Source organism: Microchirus variegatus, assembly GCF_963457635.1.
Source record: "Microchirus variegatus genome assembly, chromosome: 7".
In the NCBI taxonomy this organism is placed as follows: domain Eukaryota; kingdom Metazoa; phylum Chordata; class Actinopteri; order Pleuronectiformes; family Soleidae; genus Microchirus; species Microchirus variegatus.
In genome coordinates, this window is record NC_139808.1 from 14,019,965 (window position 1) to 14,042,468 (window position 22,504).

The 22,504-nt window shown below is 41.2% G+C and overlaps 1 protein-coding gene across 1 annotated transcript in view; it reads right to left on the reverse strand.

The window, feature by feature from the left end:
- iqsec1b (IQ motif and Sec7 domain ArfGEF 1b) overlaps positions 1–21,665 on the reverse strand; it is a gene marked incomplete at both ends in the record, with an annotated part of 184,485 nt that extends 162,820 nt beyond the window's left edge. The window contains one exon of the mRNA XM_083892436.1: positions 21,349–21,665. Within this exon, the coding sequence (XP_083748562.1) occupies positions 21,349–21,665 (317 nt within the window). The remainder of the gene's footprint in view (positions 1–21,348) is intronic.
- Between the last annotated feature and the right edge of the window lie 839 nt (positions 21,666–22,504).

The window sequence follows — 22,504 nt, forward strand, 5'->3', positions numbered from 1 at the left end:
CAGCACCTCTGAGTGGCAGTTGTTCCCAGCCAGTCACTGAAAGTGAAGCTGACAGAGGAGGAACATGGAGGGCAGATTTTTTTAACGATTGGCTCTTCTTCATCTCCACAGTAGCTCCAGGAGCATGTACATGTCCAGAAACAGCCCCAAGACAGACAATTATAGTCTTACTCTTATCTCGGTGTCTACATCAGACTGTCTTTGCTGTCTCAATATTAGAACAGTTGGTTGAAGATTTTCTTCTACCAAAGTTATATATATATATATATATTATATATATCCTGCCACAGATCTGTCAACCAAAGCTAGAATGGCACAAAGTTGTCATTTTATGATGACAGATGACTGACAGGCGCCTCCTACAACCACCAAAAACACTGGCTGCACCTGAAATGGACAAACGCTTTCAATCATGCCAGAACAATATGGCAGCTCATTCGGAATCTTTCCCTTTTGTGACAAAATGGTTCACTGAACTTTGTTTTATAATAGATTTCTGAAGTGAAGGAAGCCATGCAGTCATTGCTGTTGCCTATTTAAGAAAAAAGAAAAAAAAATCAATGTAGTTTCATGAGGCAGTGAGTTGAGCCGACACCTCTGATTTGCATAAAGTAGCCTGGGCTTCAACTCCATGCAAATGAGCAGCAGCCTGCACATAACATCATGTCTCTCGAAATGCAAAACTTCACTACCAGAATGCGCTGCGCAGCTGCGGAGATAGACAATGAATGGGAAGTGTGGAAATCAGTAGACGAGTGGACACGATTAATACAAGCCTCCTCCGCTCACCTTCACACACCAGACAGGATTGTAAACACTCTTTTTACAATTCTCCAAACTTCCACTCTCTCTGCAGTTTCCTCTTTCTTCTTCAGTGGTTTATGGACTGAGTTTATGAAGGCAGCGCTGGTCTTTTTCATTTGCATTGTGAGCTTCCTCTTCATTAAGCAAAATACACACCCACATGGGCTGTTGTAGAAACATGGCAGCACAGCCTCTTGAAAGAAAGGCCCTTGCTGCCTGTTACTACATATTAAAGCGTTAAAGGTGGATTTCCACTGGGCGCGTTACAGCCGCGCCGCTGATGTGCCGGGTTTCTGCTTCGACCTCTGCCCAGCGGCAATCCCCACCGAGATCCCGCGATAGACTGTGTGTATAAAGGAAACAACAACAACAAAACAGCTTCTTTCATGCTCCGATGTGGAAGAACTGCTGATCTGGTGTCATAAATGATTGTATGTTTCTCCATTTCAACAATCAGTCTCTCGTCGTACATTATGACTCTCCGAGACCCTCTGATCAATTGACTGTTGACCTGGTAGCACCGGTTGTGATGTAATGTTGATGTGAAGTTGTGATAGGCTATATGACCTGCATATTGTGTTTTATTTTGAAAGGGAGGCAGAAGTGTTGTACTTTGATTCTGTGTCAGACTTCCTGTCTGGTGCGATCTGGTCTGTTGAAATGTACGCGGTTCAGCAGCGGCAACGGCAAAAATAGAACTGCTACCTATCAAAAGCGATTGGGCGCGGTGAGCCACTTCTGGGACGCTGCCGAGACGTTCAGCATCGCTGACGTGCCGCGGCTGTAACACGCCCAGTGGAAATCCGCCTTAAGGCTGTGGAAAAACAGCCTTATTTCAATTAAATACTTCTAAACACATACTTATGGGTAAAATGTTCAATTGCTGTCAATGAACCCTCCTAAATCTTACACACCATGTCTTAAAAACTTTATTTGTGCAGTCTCAGTTTTGGCTTATGCCCGATCAATGTTTGATATGACTGGAGGGGTCGTGATGTCAATCTGATTTAACACTATTCATTAATTAAAATCTAAAAAAAACAAGCAGCACTGAAGTATAAAATGTACGAATAATGTGAAAGCACAATGTCTTCTCTGAGCTGGCCTTGGCACTATAACAAAGAGACAGTATTATGTAACTGTAGCTGTAGGTGCTGCCATAATCCCCTCCCTCTCACAACAGATGCCTAAATCTAGGGCAGTGGCCTTGACTTATAAGTTCATTGCAGTTCAGCCTGGCCAAAGCAGCCTGGCCTGTGGTGTGGTGCAGCATGGGAACCTGTGAGATTAAATCCACAGAGACCACAGTGTGGCCACACTGGCCTGGGCTGCACATCTGTGACCAGATAAACAGTAAAGACCAGGGATCGTGTAACATGCCTCCTCGTCCTGACGTCAGGACATGACAAGAGATCACAGGAAGTGCCTTAGTGTTCTTTCATTTCCTCTGCAGCATCAGGCACACAGATATCATTCCGCAGTCTGGCTGTGGCTGTAATTTGAAAGATATGTGGGCCCCGCACAGAGACATAAGAAGTGATTTACCACAGTTAGAAAGTAAAACTGAAAAGCTGACATCTACAGAGATTGATTCATTCCGTTGCACAAACCTCCCTGACACATCATCATCATCATCAAAGATCATTTACAATCCTAAGAACTGGTGGAAATTATGGTGAATTAGAGTTGAATTTACATAGAGCACACACTCTGGCACTGGTTTACAGTTTACCTTATTCAGACCCGAGGCTTCCTCGAAGAAAAAGCCTGGTAAATCCTCAGCACTGAGGGTTAAATGATGGTTTTTTTTGTTTCACAGTGTCTGTCAGATGTAAACATGATATAAAACTCATGAAAGTCGTGCTTTCATTGATACATTGGAAATTTACATGTATATACTCTTGAGATTTAGTTGCATATGATCTGTTGAGGGCTTCGGACTCTCTGTACTGATCATGTGACTGCCACGCTGGTCACGTGACTAGTTGTTCTACTTGGCCTTAGTAGCTGAAATGCAATGGCATGTGTACAATGGAGTAACTTCAAATGCATCACATCACTAGTACACCAAGCTAACAAATACAACATCTGAAAAAATCTGAAAAAAGATTGTCATCTTGACTTTAATCATTATCGACCACACTTCCTCTGTAGACTTTCATTTACATTTCATTACAATTTATGTCACAATACTTTTTTTTTTAAATTTCATATCATTACAAATCGATATCATGTCCATCCTTTGTGAGATAATATGTCATTTCTTGGAATGATTTGCCTTAGATTTGCAAAATGTTTCTTTGTTGAACCTTTCTTTTTTACTTACTTTGTTTGGTAACACCTACTACAGTACTACTAAAGGAAGCAAGCTGTCTTGTTTGAATTAAGTTAATTTACTAATTTCATCCTATTAAAGTCATTTTGTAAAGAATGTATTTTTCTCAGTCAAGTTTAAAACCAAACTTATTGTTATTTCAACATTCCTTCAGGAGCAAAACTCAAAATTTAACAATCTAACATTTCATCACATTATTTTTCAATATCCACTCATTTGAAGCCTTTAAATCATAATAACGCTTCGCCTGTATCCAACCCCAGAGCCCGGACACAGCGATGCTGTTCAACCAGGATTACCAGTTCTCAGTTTTTGGCATCAGAAACCCACTCTCCCGCTCAGACTCATTCTCTCATGCTGACAAATATAATCTCACGCCAAATAAGTAAAAGCCTCAAAACCACTCTTTTGAAAAAAAAAACAAAAAAAAAAAAAACATAGCCTAGTTAGAAATAGACTTTTTCTGCAAACAGGGCAAAGTCTGAACATCTGGTTTTTATCACATTTCAACTTCACTGTTGGTCAATCGATGTTTCAGAGAGCACAGAAACACACAGGCAAACTTACGAGGGACGCTGTGTACTTTTCTAAACTTCAGGCATTTCACCCGTCACACAGATTTACAGTTTAAGAGCTGCAGTCAAATCATTATAGCACCCTGCAAACCTCAGCCAGAGTCAAAGCTGTTGGCAGATGTTAAGTTTGCAACAAGTAGAACTTGGGATGGGTGAGAGGGGAACACTTACTTATAACACAACTTATTGAAGGTTTAAAGATATAAATGATGTTGGTGATACTTTGATGTCTCATCAACTTTACTAGACTACTATCTTCGGTTGGCCGACATAAAAATCTGTGGACTTGAGCTATTTTATTTTCATTGTAGTGAAGAGGTCTTCGCTTTCCACCTTCCAGCCTTTAACACCCACTTAAATCTGCCAAGTGGAATAAACATCATCTGCATTCACTCTCGGGTCAAATGACTCAATAGACTGAGGGTTTTTTATCAGCTCCGGCTCCAATAGGCATTGATGTAAACATGGCACCTTGGCCAAAGCAAAGGTCATTTTTCATTTGCCACTTTGTTCTGGCATTTGGTGGTGGAGTCTGCACTCATCTGCACATTTTACAGTGTGACAACATGATGCACATCATTCAAGCAGGGATTTACAATTCTGTAGTTACTCCTGAGTTTGAGAGAGAGAGAGAGAGAGAGACAATCAAAACAAAGTCAGTGCTCACCATGGGGCTTTCTCCAGATGTCTGTGAGTGTTTTTTTTTTTTTACACCAAACACCTACTTCAGTAACAAAAAGAGTCGTCCTTTGTTTAAAACCCAAAATATACCCATTCAACTTGTTGTAGAAGACTTCTTCTGTATTCTTCTTGTCTACGGCATGTAGCACATGTTACTTATTAGTGATTTCTGGTTCAGCAATGGCTGGCTGCCGTTTGTGATCGAAATCTTCTTATACTTTTTCCTTGTTTTATGTGGAAGACAGCTATTTAAAACTGCCCCAACTTCCATTGGATATGTACACATGTTGCAAAGGAGTAATGCGATCAGTTGACTGACGTGGGTGGAGCCGGTCTGGCTCACACCTTACCTTACCATACCATTGTAATCTGGTATCTGAAGGGAAGGGTGCCAAAAATTGGAACAGTATGGGGCTGGCTATTTTGGTACTATTCCTTATGGAAATGTATACACATGTGTATATCTATATAGTACTGTACCAAATTCAGCCCCAGATCTGGAAATTGAAGCTATAGCGGAAGTGCTTGAAACCTGTATTCTAAATGACGGTCCCATTAAGTGTACAATAAAGCACAATTAGCGAGGTTATTCAGTCCCACCCACTCCCTGCTGATCTCTGCTACAGACAGACCACAACAAAATCATCAGGGGAGGCGTAGGTGGAAAACAAGTACACCGAACACAAGACTGAATTAACATTAGCAATGGGCCATTAGCAGCTGACTTTGAACACAATTGGTGGTCATTGATCAAGGTCATTGATCCATAGTCAGTGGTTGGCAGAGAAAAATTGATCTGGGTATTCACTACAAACATCAAGGAGGAACAGGGGTTAATCCCACCTGGACTGCTCATTATGTCACCACATGGTGACACCACATCCACTCTAATAGATCTAGAATCACTGGATCGGATATCAGAAGGATTAAAATGTAAAATCAGGTACAATCCAAAAATCCTATGCATAGCGTTCTTCACTATGCACGGACTGTAAAAATGTAAATACAAATCAGCAAAAGGCATTTTAGATGAGTCACGTTGTGGGTGGCTTATTTCTTCTTTGTGGGAGAAGAATATTTGCTACACAGCTGGAGAATTGTGTCTTTGAAACTGCTTCAAATGACTGTAGGCGGTAAACGCATCAGCACAAATCTGTTGTCAACAGCTTCGTTGTTTAAAAGGAATCGGAATGTATCTGTATGTATCTGGCCTATGTCACTGTTGGTACAAAACTATCCTCAAACATTCAAACATGACTTGCTTAAAAGTATGAATCCATAGTTAAATGTGCCTATTATAGGTTTAAGCACTAACCACAGCTTTTCGTCACTGGGATTTAATTGGGAGTGAGGCAGACTAACAGCAAAGAGAGCATGAGTCACAGCAATATTAAAGCCAATGAAAGAAACTCAACTGTTCTTCTGTTATAGAAAATTGTAAGGAGCTTATTGTCACTACGCTAAAAAGCTCACCACCTACAAAAAGGTTGGGAAAGAAATCTGGGTTCTTCATACTCTGGGAGGTGGGTGCAGCTGGTTAAGACAGAATGGCGGAAGTGAGCTGATGGGTGGAGTTTAAGCTGCAGATGTTTGCTTTAATAAAGTCGTCATCACCGAGTGCATCGCCAATTATATCTCTTCAGAGAATGAAAACATGCATCCAAATGACTGGTCCAATTTAGCATTTGACAGAAGAACGTTATGAAGGGGCTATAAATGTTTCCTTTGTTCAGGGGGAAAAAAGTGTGCTTGATCTGTTTCGGATAATTCTACGGTGATGTTCATTGTTAAGAGGCAGCTTGGACAGTCTGGAGAGAGAAAAAGATCTTTAATCAATAAGAGAGACCTTGGACTTGCAGGGAGTATGTGAAATAGCTGCCTGCATGTTTCAGCAGCATGGACGACTATTATCTTCATACACAGCAAGAGCAGCTAATTAGTTTGCAGAAAGCTTTTGCAATTAGCCCAACTGCCACAAATGCTACATCATGACTCATAATGGATGTGCTGCTGAGGAATATAATGTCTGGATGACCCGCACATTTGGAGCACGCATTCTTACAAAGGCATGTTAATTGGTATAGGACAGGTTGTGTCACAGCAAGTAAAGCGATAGAAGCAACCCAATAAATGAGGAAATGGTCTAATTTATGAAGAAGTTGATTTTAAATATGCAATGGGGACTTTTTACAACACAACATTCTGGTACAATGGAGTTCAGACCAACAAAAATAGCAAACACAAGTAGTGAGACGCAACATTTAAATACTGAATATGTTTTAAATTAAAGGGATCCCTGTACAACTGTAGTGAACACACACAAACTAGACACAGGAGCAGTTGCAGCACTTATCTGCACCCAGGGAGCAATGGGGTCAGGTCCCTTTGCTCAGGGGCAAACAAGCCCTTGGCCTGTGTCAGCATTTGAACCAGCAATGCTCCGGTTACAAGCCCAATTCCCTTCCACTGGGCCATGGGCTACCAAGGGTTATGCAGCCCTCACATACTGTATACCTGTAGCTATTGAACTACATGATTCACACATGAAAATTGATCTTCCTGCCAGGTCAGAGGGAAGATAATGCATAATGCATCTTCTGCACAGACCAACCAATCTATTGGCTATTATAACTCAGTTAAAGCAAAGTATTTGAGCTTTCAACTTAACAGCAAAACTCAAGATTCAGTGTGAAGTGTGAGCAGATGCAGTATTTTCTCTGGCTTTGATTTTACAAGGCTATAGCCAAGTATTTGCTCTTGTAATTCATAATTTCACTATATCTTGGAAAAAATAGAAATATATAACATCCCAAACCCCTGACGCATTTTAATGTAACTTGCGGGGCAGTGTTGACTCATCTTGTTGCTGCATTCTTGTATCATAAGATGCATTGTTTCTCTGGTTGTATTTTTGGAACTTTTGCTGTTGCAACACTGAGATTTTCCAAATCACCCAGGCCACAGTAAGCAAAACCATTAAATCAGGGGCTCAACATTTGTGCACCTATGCTCAATGTCAGCAAGTGACCACAGTATTGTGGCAGCATGACTGCAAAGAGAAGCCTCAGCTTCACATCCATATCAACAGTCATCAACAAGCTTCTTCTGGGTCTTCATCTGTAACAGTGAAGCTTGAGGTTTGTTCGGGTTTGCTGTCATCATTTTCATATCATCATGAAATGAGTTCTATCGAAGTTATATCAAGTGCATATAGTTTTTCATATTGAGGAAATGTTCCATCGTTATCGTTTTATCGCCCCAGTTTAACTGCAGCAGTCAGTGAGGACTTCATTATTGAGCCATGTCTAACAGACACATTCATTTGGAAAATGCAAAGAAGCCAGTATTAGCGCTTGCTGACCACAACCTTTACTCTTCCGTGGCAGTGACACACTATTTCTACACTCTTGCTTTAAATAGTTTTATAAATGTTCTTGATTACGAAAAGCCCAAAAGACGAATACATTAAAGATGTTATTGATCTGCCAGATGGTCAGTCCAGCCTTAGGAGGGACCTTTTCTCAGCAGGCTGTAACTGTCAAAATGGATGGATGGCTTGATGAAGGTCGGGAACTGTTTTGAAATCTCAAGTTATCTGTAATCTGTCATAACTGATGCATTGTTTGATGATAATATTGCTGGTTCGCAGTCATACCTTTCGGTATGTCATTTAGTCCAGACTGAAATATCTTCAAATACAAAGCATCACCCTTAAAAGAGATGTGAATGTGAACCTGAGATGGTAAATAACAGGTAAATCACATCGCAGATTCCCCTGTCTCTCCAGAATGAATTCTCACAATGTGCCAGTTACATCAAATAAATCAAAAATAAATGTGTTGTGCTCTCTGTGACGCTTTTCTCCGTCTGTGTTCCATCATACATTTAACTTACAATGTTTTCAACTTTTCAGTGTGAGGCACTTGACCGAGGCCGCCAATCAAATCAAGCAAAAGGTAGGTTTTACAAATGCAAAACCTCAAATATTAAAGCACAGGCTCGAGCTCAGCATCTGCTTGAATACATTTTTGTTCCTTTGTCTGCACCATGAATGGGCACAAAAAGGTGCAATACACCTTTTTATTCCTGCCTTTTCCAAGTTATTTTTTAAGCAGCTATTGTGATGTTGCCTTTGGATGACCGGCCCCTAACCTGAGTGATCTGATCAATTTTCCTTTAGCTATATGAACAGGTCAAGCATGCTTATTATCACCGGCTTGTATATTGTTCCAAGAAACTTCAACACGAGTGCCAGCAAACATCTGACTTCCTGCTCTGGAAACCAGTATATGTCTAATAAAACATTCTTGTAAAAGGACCTAGAAACCTAGTTTGGGATTACGTGTCTTGACCATCGGTACTTAAAGGAACTGCACATTATCCTGCACCAAACAGTATCAACAGGAGCCAGAACCAAGTATGATGATGATGAGCATATAATTAGAGAAAATTCTATATGAGCCTCTCTATAGCGTCTCTATAATAAATGTATGACAGGAATCTGTTTATGTTTGACATCAATCAACTTAAAGTAGCTCATGTCATATCACTCAGCCCTTAACATTAACCCAACCTCTGACAGAGCCTAAGGAAATCCCACAAGAACCTAAGAGGAACATGAAATTAAATAACTTTGAACTATTGTGGTATCCATTTGGGCTTCATGAACGCAAGGATGGTTTTGGCCCAAAGCACAAACTGTGCTCATATCCCAAATGTAAATTTGCAGAACTTGCTTTTTCATAAGCAGGTAATGGGTCACATAAACATTAAAATACAACGTCTGCAGGGTCAGTGATTTACTTTGGAGAAAAAGGCTAGAGAATTTTTCTCAATTTCTTTCTGTAAATCCATCCATATGGATTTAGAAGATCACAGTTCTCCTAGGGTTCTGGGTTCCACAAAAAGATGCGCTTGGTCTCAACACTAAACTTCACCCGAGAGAAATGATGGTGGGATTTGTGGACGACAGACAAGTCAAACAGACTGACGGACATTGAATATGAGACACGCCATTTATAAGTCACAAAGATCTTGATATTTGGTGACATTTATCAAGACTTGAAAAAAAAAAACGTAACTGATGCTGATTGAAAATCATGAGACCAGACCTCCAAAACAGAAAATCTCTAGATAAAAACGTATGTGACGATCATTTATCTTTTGACACTTTTTGACCCAAAAAGGGATGGGGCATTTTTAAATATTGCCTAAGATAAGTTGCCTTTTATTTCCTGGGCAAATGTAAAAAATTAGGAACAAGTTCTTGTTTGAGTCTGTCCTGATTTTGTTTTGGCTCGATTGCTCTGTAGATACATCTTCTGCATGCATTCACTTCGTGAGTTCCACCTTGTATCCCCATGTGATTTGTGCCTGGAGATATTATCACATGACCCATCATAAGAGGCCTTCCAGAGTCTCCTTTACAGGCTGTTTCCTTTACATTCTGCAGAGCATTTACTCTTGATATCTAAACTTGGATCAAAATAACAACATATGGAAGAGGGATGAAAACTTGAAACAACACAGATAGTGCATTTCAAGTGGGATTTGACTTATTTCCCTCATCTAGAGACAGAGTTATTCATAATTCATTCTCTTCTCAGTGTGATTAATCCTGCAAAGCTGTTAAATGTCCTAACCATATCGCTCTCCTGTCTGTCTCTGTTTGTCACATGGTTATGTTTGAAATTTGTTGACAGAACTATGAAAGAGATTATATTATATTGGCACAGCTTTCCTGCTGAAAGAAAAGTGGCAAAATTATGGATGTATTTCAAGTAATCATGTCGTTCTACAGTGAAGGCAGAATTAAAGCCTCTACCTGCTTTCATCACCACACAGGGTTGAAGTTCCTGATGTGTGGTTTTTAACATGTCCTCCATAAAAGAATCCCCTGCAGCAATTGTCATGCTCGTGACTGAGCAGATGATTCAGGTGACTGTGAATCCCTGTTGCCCCTTTCCACTTTCATTGATCCCACTGGAATATCAATGCAAACTGTGAGAACCAACATGTACAACTGGCACACGCACCTTCCTCCCTGATAACTGACAAGTTGCCAGACAAAACTGCAATTCCAGCTTGTTCAACAATGAGCCTTTGGGTCCACTTTGATATAATGGATGAGCAGTGGGTCAAGCCAGACTAAAAGACAGGTCTTGGAGCTGGCAAAGAAATGACTTCAGCTCAGTGATAAATGGCTTCCATTTACACATCCGATAAAATCCCAGAGAAAAAATGTTATCATCAGCTCTCAAATAGATGGGGCCAAGAGAGGCTCACCTGTGTCAACTGGATAAATACCAGTCCACTTATACAAGTAGTGTACAGTGTTTGCCATTTGCAAGCAACAAATGCTTAAATAAGTAACAAATGATGCTTGAACTATAAAAAGGTTTTTAAAGTGCAAATTGTGTACAGTACAGTACATTCTACTCATAATGGACTAATCTGTAAATTATTTTCACACTTACTTGATTCATTGTTTGGGTAATTTTATGTCAGAAAATGTTGATCGGTGTTTCCCAAACCTTTTGTCAACAACAAAAACCATACAGTTTGAATCATTCCTTGGAGCAAAGTATCTGTAAAATACTTGCATTAAAGAAGCTAAAAAAAAAAAACTTACATTTTTTAGTCTGAGACGGATCCTGCATGTTGTCTCTTAAGCCAACCTGGTTGATTCTCCAAAACTGGCATGTTGCTTGCAGACTTGCAAAACTGTCATAGGTAGCATATGTTTGCAGTCGCCAGCAAGCTTCATTTAAATGTGGCTATATCTGTCAGTTCATCATTGTCTTTCTTTGAATAATACTGTATCTGTAATTGGCAGACTGAAAAAAATCTAAAACAACAGTAAACAGTAAAATAAGCTCACTGCAGATTAGAAGAGATCATTTGACCACAGTCATGCGAGCAAACACTCCCACAAAGATTTCTTGACTTACCAGAAATCCAATGGTTTATAATTCATGTCATTGCTGAGACACCACTGCCACTCTCAAACTGAATGTCAAACCATCCATTGTGGCAGAAACTATACATTAGCCGAGTACAAAGTGAAGTACCATTCACTGGACTTCTTTCTGCCAATTGCCAAGAGGTCCACCATATGATCAGTGCAACCTCCCCATGGTCTATTCTGCTGTACTAAAATAACAGAGTGTAGGGTTCAATAAAACTTTGTGACTGACAGGTCATTATGGACAAAACAGAACTTTTTTGAAGGAAATGCAATACTTGATGCTTACTTTGGATGGACACTCCATCAAACTCTATCTAAATCTATATACCTCTAAAGATGGCTCAGAAAAGTGTGCATTTCTGCACCGACCACAGCAGCTGTGGTCCTCTTACAGTTATATAGTTATGATTTTGTGGTAGATATTACGGCTAACTATCTTGGGTCCTGTCCTGAACATAAAATAAAAGTGAGTAACTATATAAGCATGTTCTCTGTATTCTGTGCAGTTCTAATTCTAATAAGAATAAAATATCCAACCATTACTGGGAGGTTTTCAGGGATTCAGGGATGTACATAATACACATAATGGCTTTAAGGCAATTGTCTTAATGTACTAGAAAAGTACCCTTTTCCCTTAGCAAGAACTAAACGTGTATATAATGTGTACTGATCTTCTCCAGGACACAGTATTGCATGCTCCCGCTCTAACACAAGGTTATCAATGAGCACAATTTAGCAAAGAGCTGGTGGTCTATTCCTGGAGGAATAAGATATAAGATTTCAAGGGGAAGGTCACGACTAAGGTTGCAAATTCCATGTATTTTCCTTCCTCCTGTGATGGAGTCAGGCTCCAGAGAAGACTCTCTCTAATCATATGGATGTCGCTGGGATAAATAAATGTTGCCTGGCCAATCTGGGGTACCATGGACTGTTCAATTTGCACGTCTACATAATTTACATCCAGAGGTGAGGAAATTCCAGTGCACTTAAGTGGTGGATGTAGCCACACTGTTCTCTGCCCAAGTCCCAGTTGTAATGGTGCTATGCCTCAGCAAAGATGCAGCTCAGAGAGGTTGCTTCATCTTCCCTAACATTTGTTTCCATGTACTTTACGACTACTTCTTCTGCTAAATAAAGCATTATCTTGCTTGATGTACACCCTCCGCTGATGCAAAACTTAAAACTCTGGAGAAATAACTTGCAAATGAAATGAAATGGACATTGTGAGCCGATTTATTAAAATGTCTGCTAATGCATAATCTGCCAAGCAGCAGACAGTACAAGGCCAGTTCAAGAGCAAGTTGTGTTACGAGGACATTCTAACAAATACACTCATGGAGAGCATAAGGTTTATCATCACACTTATTTCCTCATTATTGCCAATAAATGTCATAAGTGCATAAAACACAGATATGTTCCTTACTACATGTAATAAGAGTTAAAATGTATTTGTACAGGAGCCTAATTTTCAGATGACAAAGTTAATATTTAACAGACACGTCTAAATGGTACTACAGTTTGACTTTATTCCACAACCAACCATCTACATGACATTGTTGACAAAGATTGTTAAAGCTCACATGGTCACGTGGTTCTGTTGCACATATATGTTAGTTATGGAGGTCTACTTACATACATTAACTTGTTTTTATGGTCAAAAACCTCGTAGTTGCTGTAAACGAGCCGATAGAAATCCTTCTTTTCTGACGCTGTGCTGAGCCGCGATATTTCAGATATAAATCTCAAACCCAGACAGACTGTGTTGTGATTGGCCAGCCAGCGTAGAGCCTTTCCAACTGTCTTGTGATTGGCCAATGCCCGGAAGTGACATAATCAGCACACCCGCTCTCAGAAGCGCAGCTCCCCCCTCTGGAACGGTGGCTGCACTGCTACTCATTATCAAAACATTGTTTTAACAGTGTTTAAAAATAGCTTCTTCACGACTCCCCACCGCAGTCCCTTTTATGATTTACCCCGAGTCAAAAGACACTGACGCGCGTGAAACACCTCCACAACGGACGTTATTCGTCTTCTGCGGTTCAATGTACGCAACCGGATGTGCCCGGACTAGTGCCCGGAGCAGGAGGATCTGCTGTTCAGGAGAACCGCTGTTTACGTAACCAGACAGGGTTCTTTCAGAGATCTCGCTGAGCCCGAGATTACAATAAAACACAGCGTTCTCAGCAGTGGCTGAACTGTTTGTTTTGAGCCTTCAGGGCTTCTTAAACAAGGTAATGACGCAGATACACACTGAAAAACAGCGTTAATTGGAACTTCCGGTCTAGGTCCGCTTTAAAAAATACTTGTTAATGAGGTAAAACAGTCACAACAAAACAGTGACAGTACTCAATATTCATAATGGAAACTGTGGTTTTATTGTAAATCATATCAGACCGACATTGAGACCGTTACTGAAGCCATTATAAGTGACAAATGTCTCCTGTTGATTTGGAGATTAATTAGGTTTTCCGTCATACATCATGATCTCACACCTGGGGGCAAACTCAAAGCAATCTCATAAGAAACGGTTGCATTTTGAAAAAACATACTGAAAAAAACCCCCAAAACATTCATAATTTATAGGAGATCATACACCGGATCAGTGTAAGTCAGCTTTCATTTATTATAGCAGTGGATTGTTGGGGATGTTGTGTGTAACCACTGTGTAATGATTTATTTCTCCACATAGGGATTGGCAATGCATCAATTTCCCATTAATGTCTACCTTTCGACGTATTCTCGATAAATCTCCAGCCTCTGATGTGCAATCTGTATCAAGTCTCCAGCTGGTTTACCTGCATAACACCATACAGCCTTTTCAACACAAAGTTACACGTGGAGTACAAACACCGACAGAATCATATGCAGTAAAGTAGCACATCTCTTTTACTTGCAACAGCAGACATGAATATTTCATTCTTAAACACATCCTCCTTTTGAAATCTTATTCATTCTTCTCATCTTCTATATTCAAAAGGCAGCCTGTCGAGATCATCCCCAGGCTTCAAACTCTATACTGTTCTCTGTGTGAAATCGTTTTCTGCCTGGGCTTTAAATGCATCCCAAACAGTGTATATTTCATTGCTTGCCCACAGCAGCTGTGGCATACTGTCTGCTTACTCATGAAGTTGAAACTTTGTTACATTCATAACCAATTTTTCATATGTCCTTGGGCAGCACTCACTTTTTTTACTTCTGATTTGCTGCACTTTCTTAACTCTGCTGACCAGTGAGCTGTTAATGTGTCTCCTTCTGCACAGCACACAAACATGGAGACCCAAATGTAAGAAATATACAGAAAAGCAGCTCTGTTAATACCTGAAATACTTTGCAATTCAGGAGTTCGTCCATTCTCTGCTTCAATTAGTGGATCTAAAGTGATGAAGAGCATCAGGACCAAGGTTTTAGCAATCCAAACACTAGACTGGAGTATATCAGATTGTACCATTCAATTAGTCCCATGTAAGTGAGTGGACAATCCTTGAGTAGACAATGAAACTTAATGTGATTGAGTGATTGAGAGAGAGAGAGAGAGTAGCAACTCCAATGCATTTGGTAACAGAAAAGAAACCTTAAGATGGTTTGCTAAATGCTCATAAACACATGCCATTAAAGGGATACCTCACCGATTTGAATGTGGCTTTGTATTGCTAGAATAGCAGTCGTATTTTTTAGAAAATGTGCTTCCCTCCCTCAGTTTTTCACTGAGTTGTAAAAAAATCTGTTTTCCATTTTCAAAATGTGCCCTACTGTGAGTCAAACGACACGTTTTGCATCACAGTAGGGCACATTTGGATAAGGGAAAACAGATTTTTTTACAAATCAGGGAAAAACTGAGGGAGGGAAGCACATTTTCTAAAAAATACTACTGCTAATCTAGCAATACAAAGCAACATTCAAATCGGTGAAGATCCCTTTAAGGAGAGGAGAGACAAAGCAAATGTAAGCTCAAATGTAGGACTAGAGCAGTGAAAACAGAAATACAGTCAACTCTTTCCTGAACAACAGGTGCAAGGTTTGTTTTTAATTTCCAAGAAATTAGCCTTTTATATTCATATCAAGTGATGCTAACTGTAGGATGCATAGTTCATCACACTTTGAATTAAAAGGGTCAGGTGAGGGTCACTGCAACATTCAACTTCAACAATAAATTGCACTCCGTGCCTTAAATGCTTCACCACACATACTGCACCATAAGCTCCAACGGAAAAAAAACATGTATGAGGAACACTGTAGATGGGTAAATTAAGACTTTATCCATACCAATAGTGATATTAATACTGATACTTTTCAATTACGTGGTTCTGAGGACTGGTGGAGAACTCAGAGGAACAGGGCCAAAAGCCAGATTAAAGGTTCAGTGTGTAAGAATTAGTGACATCTAATGGTCAGACTGACCATTAGACATTCACTCATACATGTCCCATTTGTCCTCCTTTTTCTTCATCGTTTTACACATCATGTTTAATTGGCCTGAGTGGTTCTTCTTCACCTATGAAGCTGTATAAGCAGCCTTGGATAAACAATGATCCAAGATGGTCTTTGTAAATCAAGGCCCTAACCTTGAGTACATATAAAAGGCTATTAAAACCAGATGATTTTTGTTTTCAATTGCACACTTTTACTAGTATGTTTAATTTCTGCCAATAAACCCTCATGTTCCCTCTGGGATTATTCAGCACATACAATAAGTTCTTAATCATAGCGAGCGTTACCTTCCATCAGCGTCCGAGCTTTGCTACAGCAGCCAAACCTGCTGCGGCCCCTCATATTTAAATGAGATAGTCCACCATGATGACTGGAAGGTAAACCAACGCTGCAAAATGTCTAACATAATTGCCTGAAGTCGGCAGGTTCATCATCATTAGAGAACATTTGGGAAGCGGATAATGCCAGCACACTTCATCCCTATGTGACACCCTTTATAATGCAATCTCTTTGGACCAATGAACTACAATATCATGATGTGGGCTCCGTGTGATTATAATAATTACGACAATAGTGCTGTGGCCCTGTGATAAAACGCAGTCATAATATGTTTTCGTGCTGTGCTCATGCGGGAAAAAAGTTTTAATCAGTTACCAAAACCTTGATGACACAGAAACCCTGAGGTCAGGTAGATTTGTCCTTGGTTTCTGAAGCTGCCACATACGGTGGTCTGCTGTGGGCCCTGTAATTAAAGGGAAACTGGAGACAAGAAGGCACACACGTGTGGGTAAACGGGTATCTAACTGCCCTTGGCCACCTCACATGATATGTTCAACCAGCAGTTTCTACCCACAAATTGGTGTGATTTGATGTCACCGGCTCACATTTTGTTCAGTCCGCGTAGATGTTGTCAGTTTTACAAAGGAAACCTGTGCTTTATTTAGCTGTTATTCTGCACTTATCAAATCTGTCTGTACATGTGCCCAAAACAAGGCATTACACCAAAGTACACAGAGAACAGCGGCACACAGTCTGCTCTTTCATCTGCTGGTGGGAACAACATGCTCTCATTAAAGGAACAGTTGACTTGGTCCAACTGACCACAGACTCCAACTCAGCTATGTTTTTGTGTTTATGTGCAAAGCCAAGTGATTTTAACAAAGAAAAATATGCCCTTGTTTTTTTTAAAAGGATGTAAAAATAGGTTTCACCACTCAGGTATTAAAGGACAAGTGATCCTGAAACACGAGCACCCGTCCTCTGCCCCCGCCACTGATAACTATTTATAGCCCCATACAAATGATGAGTGAGCAAATATGGTAATGATGTCATAGGTTAAAAAGGCCAGGCAGCTTTGCACTCAGCAAAAATAAACACAAGTAGGTTTTTGCTTGCTGCAGGTGTATCTGTCCTGAGGAGAGGCTCTTTTTTTATGAAGGTATATTCAGCAAAGGCAGCAGCGTAACTGGCAGCATGAGAATGTGTGCTGGGATCATCAAAATATCTGGATGACTATGAGCATTGTTCAAGTCGACAGTATGAATTTATCAAATGTGACTGTTTATTCCTCCTCCCTGTTTTTTTTCAAGGTTATTTAAGAATCCAGTTCAGCTGACTCAACCAGTCATAATACAAACTTGTGTAATGTTGAGATGATGTCATAATGCGATGTCAGCTTTAGGTCACAGTGACACATGGTGAAACCACCTTAGAGTCACTTACATTTTGTGTGAACAATGTGCACAAATCAAATCCACTTACTGAGGCAAAGCAAATGGACAGTGTGGCTTTTGCTTTGAGGTCAACTTAAGTAGACTTTAAACAGCTCTAAGTCACAGCCTTAACCACAGTGGTTGTGGATGTCACTTGGCTGTTTTCAAAGTGAGCCCGAGGAGAACCCGATATTATCTGTGTTGAACTAGCCAGTACTTATTATTATTAACAATATTCCCAGGATATAGTATTAACTACAACAACCACAGGCCCCCCCTTAAGCCCAATTTATACTCCTGCGTAAAGTGCTCTGCGTAGGCTACGCAGAGTCCTCTGCGTCAACGCAGAACCTGTTGTAGAGCCTCTGCGTCGTCTCCGGCTGCACGGAATAAGTGTCCGTCACTCCGTCAAGGGACAACGGAGACGGCAAGAGCTGCGATTGGTCCTCAGGACAGGCCGAGCGAAGCTGCTATGTGCCGGCTCACAGTGCGCACCGAGCGTCCACAGAGGGCGGAGCTGAACACCGCCGACTTCGTCACTGCCGAACTATAAATACGTCATATGTTAACACACACAGCACATGTTTAGACTCTAAATGGCCAATTTCTCGCCTCAAATTATCTTAAAACTGCGTTCCGGGACACAGAAAAGTGACAAACGGCGGCTGTTTCAACAAAAACAACAGTCTTTCTCCCTCGGACGCCATTGCTCACTGTAGCCAAAAGCACAACAACCTTGCGCAGCGACCCCTACTGATCGGGCGGGAAATTGTAGCGCCTATCCGTCACCACGACGCAGAAGTATAAAGGCTCGAGTGGTCTACGTGGTGACGCAGACGGATAACGCATTACGCAGTCGGAGAAGTATAATGTGGCCTTAAGACCACACCACTGACCTGGAGCATGCACATTTGCATTCAATCTGTGGCACCAGAAATTTTGGGCTGCATGTGAAAGTCCACACAGGGAGCCACAGCAGTTGGCAACATTTAGTGATGCAGAAACTATGAATTGGCCTTATGCAAAGAAACCAAGATGCAACTGTACATGGAGCTCGAAAAAAAAAAAATGTGTTAAAGTTATTTTCTGAGAATCAATTTAGAGCACTTTCACACCAGAGCCGTTTGGTCTGCTTTAAACGGACCAGAGTTTGTTTCCTCGGATAGGCGACGTGTAAGAGCTCATCCACACTCACATCCACTCCACACTGATGTGGACAAAACAAGACAATTCTGGTCCGCCTGAGAACACATGTCTCGGTTCACTTTCAGGAGAACCCTGGTGTGGTTTGCTTACAGAAGGAAATGCAAACAGACAATCCAGCAAGCCAAAGAGAGGAAGTAAACCAAAGAGAGGAAGTGAGGATAGCTCGCTGCCTCGCCTGCTGCTCATACTGGTCAGCTTCTTGTGAAAACCCATTAAGTTTTAAACGCCAAAGTAAAAACAGAAACCCCCAAGACTGCATAAATTTGGTGCTGCGCCATTGTTTGTTTGTGTGATGAACAATACGACTGAAGGGGATGGATTCATGGCTAATCGATGAGCTGGGTTTCCTCCTACCTCATGCATCTTTTCTTCCTGGTCAGTGATTGTTTTGAGCAAATACAGCCCCAAGCAAGCGTTACGTTGTCCACACGGTTTGGTCAGCTCACAAAAGTGCAGTGTGAAAGTGAAACAAACCAAATGAATGTGTGGAATTTGTTCCCGGCTTTCCCCCTTCCCCATTTGAGTCGGATCCCCTGGACTATCCTGGTGTGAAAGTGCCATTAACGTACAGGAAGATGCAGCAGTTGATTGTGCTTATATCACAAAATTACAATATGAAACCAAAACTATGACTGGGTTAAAGATGTGCAGTGCAATGAAAACATGAACCTTGGTTCAGACTTAACTGTAAACACACAAAGATGCCGTCCACTTGTCTACACTGTAGTGACCTAAAGGCAGCATTTCTCAGTGTCTGCTGCGCTTCATTTTTCAATCTTCATTCCATCTCCTCCGCTATGACTGAGTCACTGGAGTGCAGCATTATTAAAAGCATTTAATTCACTGTGAACATAGTCTACATTCAGACCGTTTCCTCATTTGAGTTTCAGCTACTCTATCAAAATTAGAGCTGGAACAGTTGACTGACAGGAAATTAATTGCCAGCCATTTTGATAGCAGATTAATTGTTAATGTCATTTATCAAACTAAATGCTTTTCTGGTTCCCTGGTCCCATTCCTTAGTTTCTATGAAATTCGATTGGGTAGCCTCTATGACAGACTAAACAATTATTAATAGTCATCATAACAATTATAATGATGACGAAACAATAAGCAGATTGCTGAGTGCAGCACACTCCCTTTAAGTGTCACACTGATCCTGTACTGTATCCTGTGTATCACAGATATTTCATGAGACTTTTCAGTTTAACGTCCATTGATAAAATGCACCATTTGAAAATGTTCTCAGAAGGAAAAAGAAAAAGGATTTATACCAAAAGAGAGGGAATTTTTTTCCATAAGAGTAAAATAGAAACCATGCAAGATCACCCAGGATGTTGTCTTCACAGACTGACTGCTCAGAAGCAGGACACTGGCTGCCATTCTTTTGATTTCACATGGCTTCTATTGACTTTAATGGAAAATACATTTTTCTGTGTAAATATACCTCTTACAGCTGACTGACATCCTCTCTCTACAGCAATATTTCCTTCCATCCATTGAGTCTGTGTTTTCAACACTTTTTGCACACATTATATAAACATATCAGACCCTGAAATGTCTGATTTCTGGACAGGAACCATGGAAGATTGTGATTAGTCATGACTTGGTGCTATTTAATATTTTAGGATTAGTGCTGCTACAAAGGTCTATGAAATGACTAAAAATACTGATAAAAAATATATATTTTAGATGTTATATAAATAAATCTGACTCATTTGCATCAATCTCAGCAGAGAAAATCTGAAAATTGAAATATCTGCTAATCGATATCTTATTGAATGTAAATGAATGTGTCATTTGTTCAGACACTACACTTCCTGGACACCCATGCTGTGCAGTGGTGACCTAATAAAGTGCAAAGCCTCTTTAAAGCAAACCTGGAATTGTGCCCAAATAATGACAAAAAAATACCACATAGTGCCGTCAAACTCCATAAATGAATCCACTCTGCACTTAGCTAACAATAATGACCCAACAGTGTGTGGAGAAACATGTCTTGGTCTCTGATTAACTCTCGTGGCAGTGTTGATGAGCTGATTCTGCGCCTTTTTTTTTTTTTTTCAATTTAAAATCACAGCCACCGCGTTGGCGGGGGGGGGAATAAGTGAAACGCTGTCGTGCACACGCGCCGACTCCACATCCCATCATCACTCACTGGCAACATCTTGCAAACACAGATGGTGGAAAAGGGGGGGAAAAGAACTCAAGCAGAGCGCCAAAGACGCGTGAACTGACAGCCATGTCCACGCCTAGCATACAAAACACAGTCACACCCACTGAGCCGGACCGACTCTGCTCTGATACCGCTTCAAATCTGCTTTCTATCAACACCCATGCTGCTGTACAGTAGAAGAAACTGTGCGCCTTTTTTTAATCTGATCCATATTGCGCAATACGCGTATAATGTGCGTAGTCTGTGTACGCGCGACTGATCCTGAAATAATCTCCGGACAATGCACAAATGACACGGACCATTAAACAACAGGAGCATGAACAGTGAAGTGGACATTTGGTTCCACCTGACGCAGACGCGTGTCTCTTCAGGCCCTGGAGCAAACAATCTGGTGACACAGTAAACTTTGGCTAGCGCTAAAACACACACACACACACACTGACACTGACGGACACGCAACTTACTTTTCCTGCATGACATTCTCCTTGATGGCTCCCAGGCTGGAGTAGCTCCCCTGCTGCTGCTGCTGTTGCTGTTGCTGCTGCTGCTGCAGCTGGAGTCTGCAGGTGGCCAGGTGCCGCTGGTGTTGATCTTTCAGACACACGTTTTCAGCGCACAGATCCGTCACCTGGACCTCCAGCTCCTCGATGCGGACCCGCTGCTTCTCCAGCAGCTCCTGTTGGGTCTCAATGATCTTGTTTAGCTCCTGTAGGTACTCCGCTGCCTTGCTGGGGTTCTCCGCCGGGTTCTCCATCTCGTGAAAGCCCCGCTGTCCGTCCATGAAGAAGATATCCTCACGCGCGCGAGGGGGAAGCAAACAGCCCTCTTTCGCTCTCTCTCTCCCTCTTTCTATCCTTCGCTCTCCCACTCGCACAAACAAACAAACAAATAAATAAATAAATAAATAAATAAACAAACAAACGCTGAATCAGTAGTAGAAACAGTGTGCGCTGTCAAATCCACGCATCCTCCTTCGCTCCGACATGGCTCTTGTGTAAGTGTAGTGGCAGCAAGCTTTGCTTTGAACTTGTCGCGCAGCTCTGCGCACGCCTCTGCCGCCGCTGCCGCCGCGTCCACAAGCTCCGCAACGCCAACAACCAAAGTATAAGCTCCAGCCGCTCGATCCTCACACTGGAGCAACAGCAGCAGCGGTTAACCCCTTCGTGACTGGAGTGGTCGAGTCCACGCTCCACTCACTGTGGCTCTCCTGGGTAACGCGGCGCGCGCGCGCGCGCGCGGCCATACTCACAGGTGTGTGCGTGTGTCCGTGCGTGCATGTGCCATTACGCATCTGCTCAACAGGTTTTTTTTTTTGGTGTTGTTCTTAATTGTTTGTTTTTATTGCCCAATTGTTCAAACACTATACACATAGGTGGAGACCGGGGATGGTTTAAACTAAGGGATAGTTGTAACATAAGAGTCATGTGATCAATCCCATGTGTAACCACGCCCTCCCGGACCTTGCATGTGGATTTAATTTGCATTTTGCATGGCTGTGTAAAGTAGCATAAAAACAACAACAATCTTCAGGTAAGACATTTTTGATAATTCTGATATTTGTTGACACTGTTGAAGTTTGAATGATGTAACTCATGTTAGAATAAATACAAGGTTCTTAGT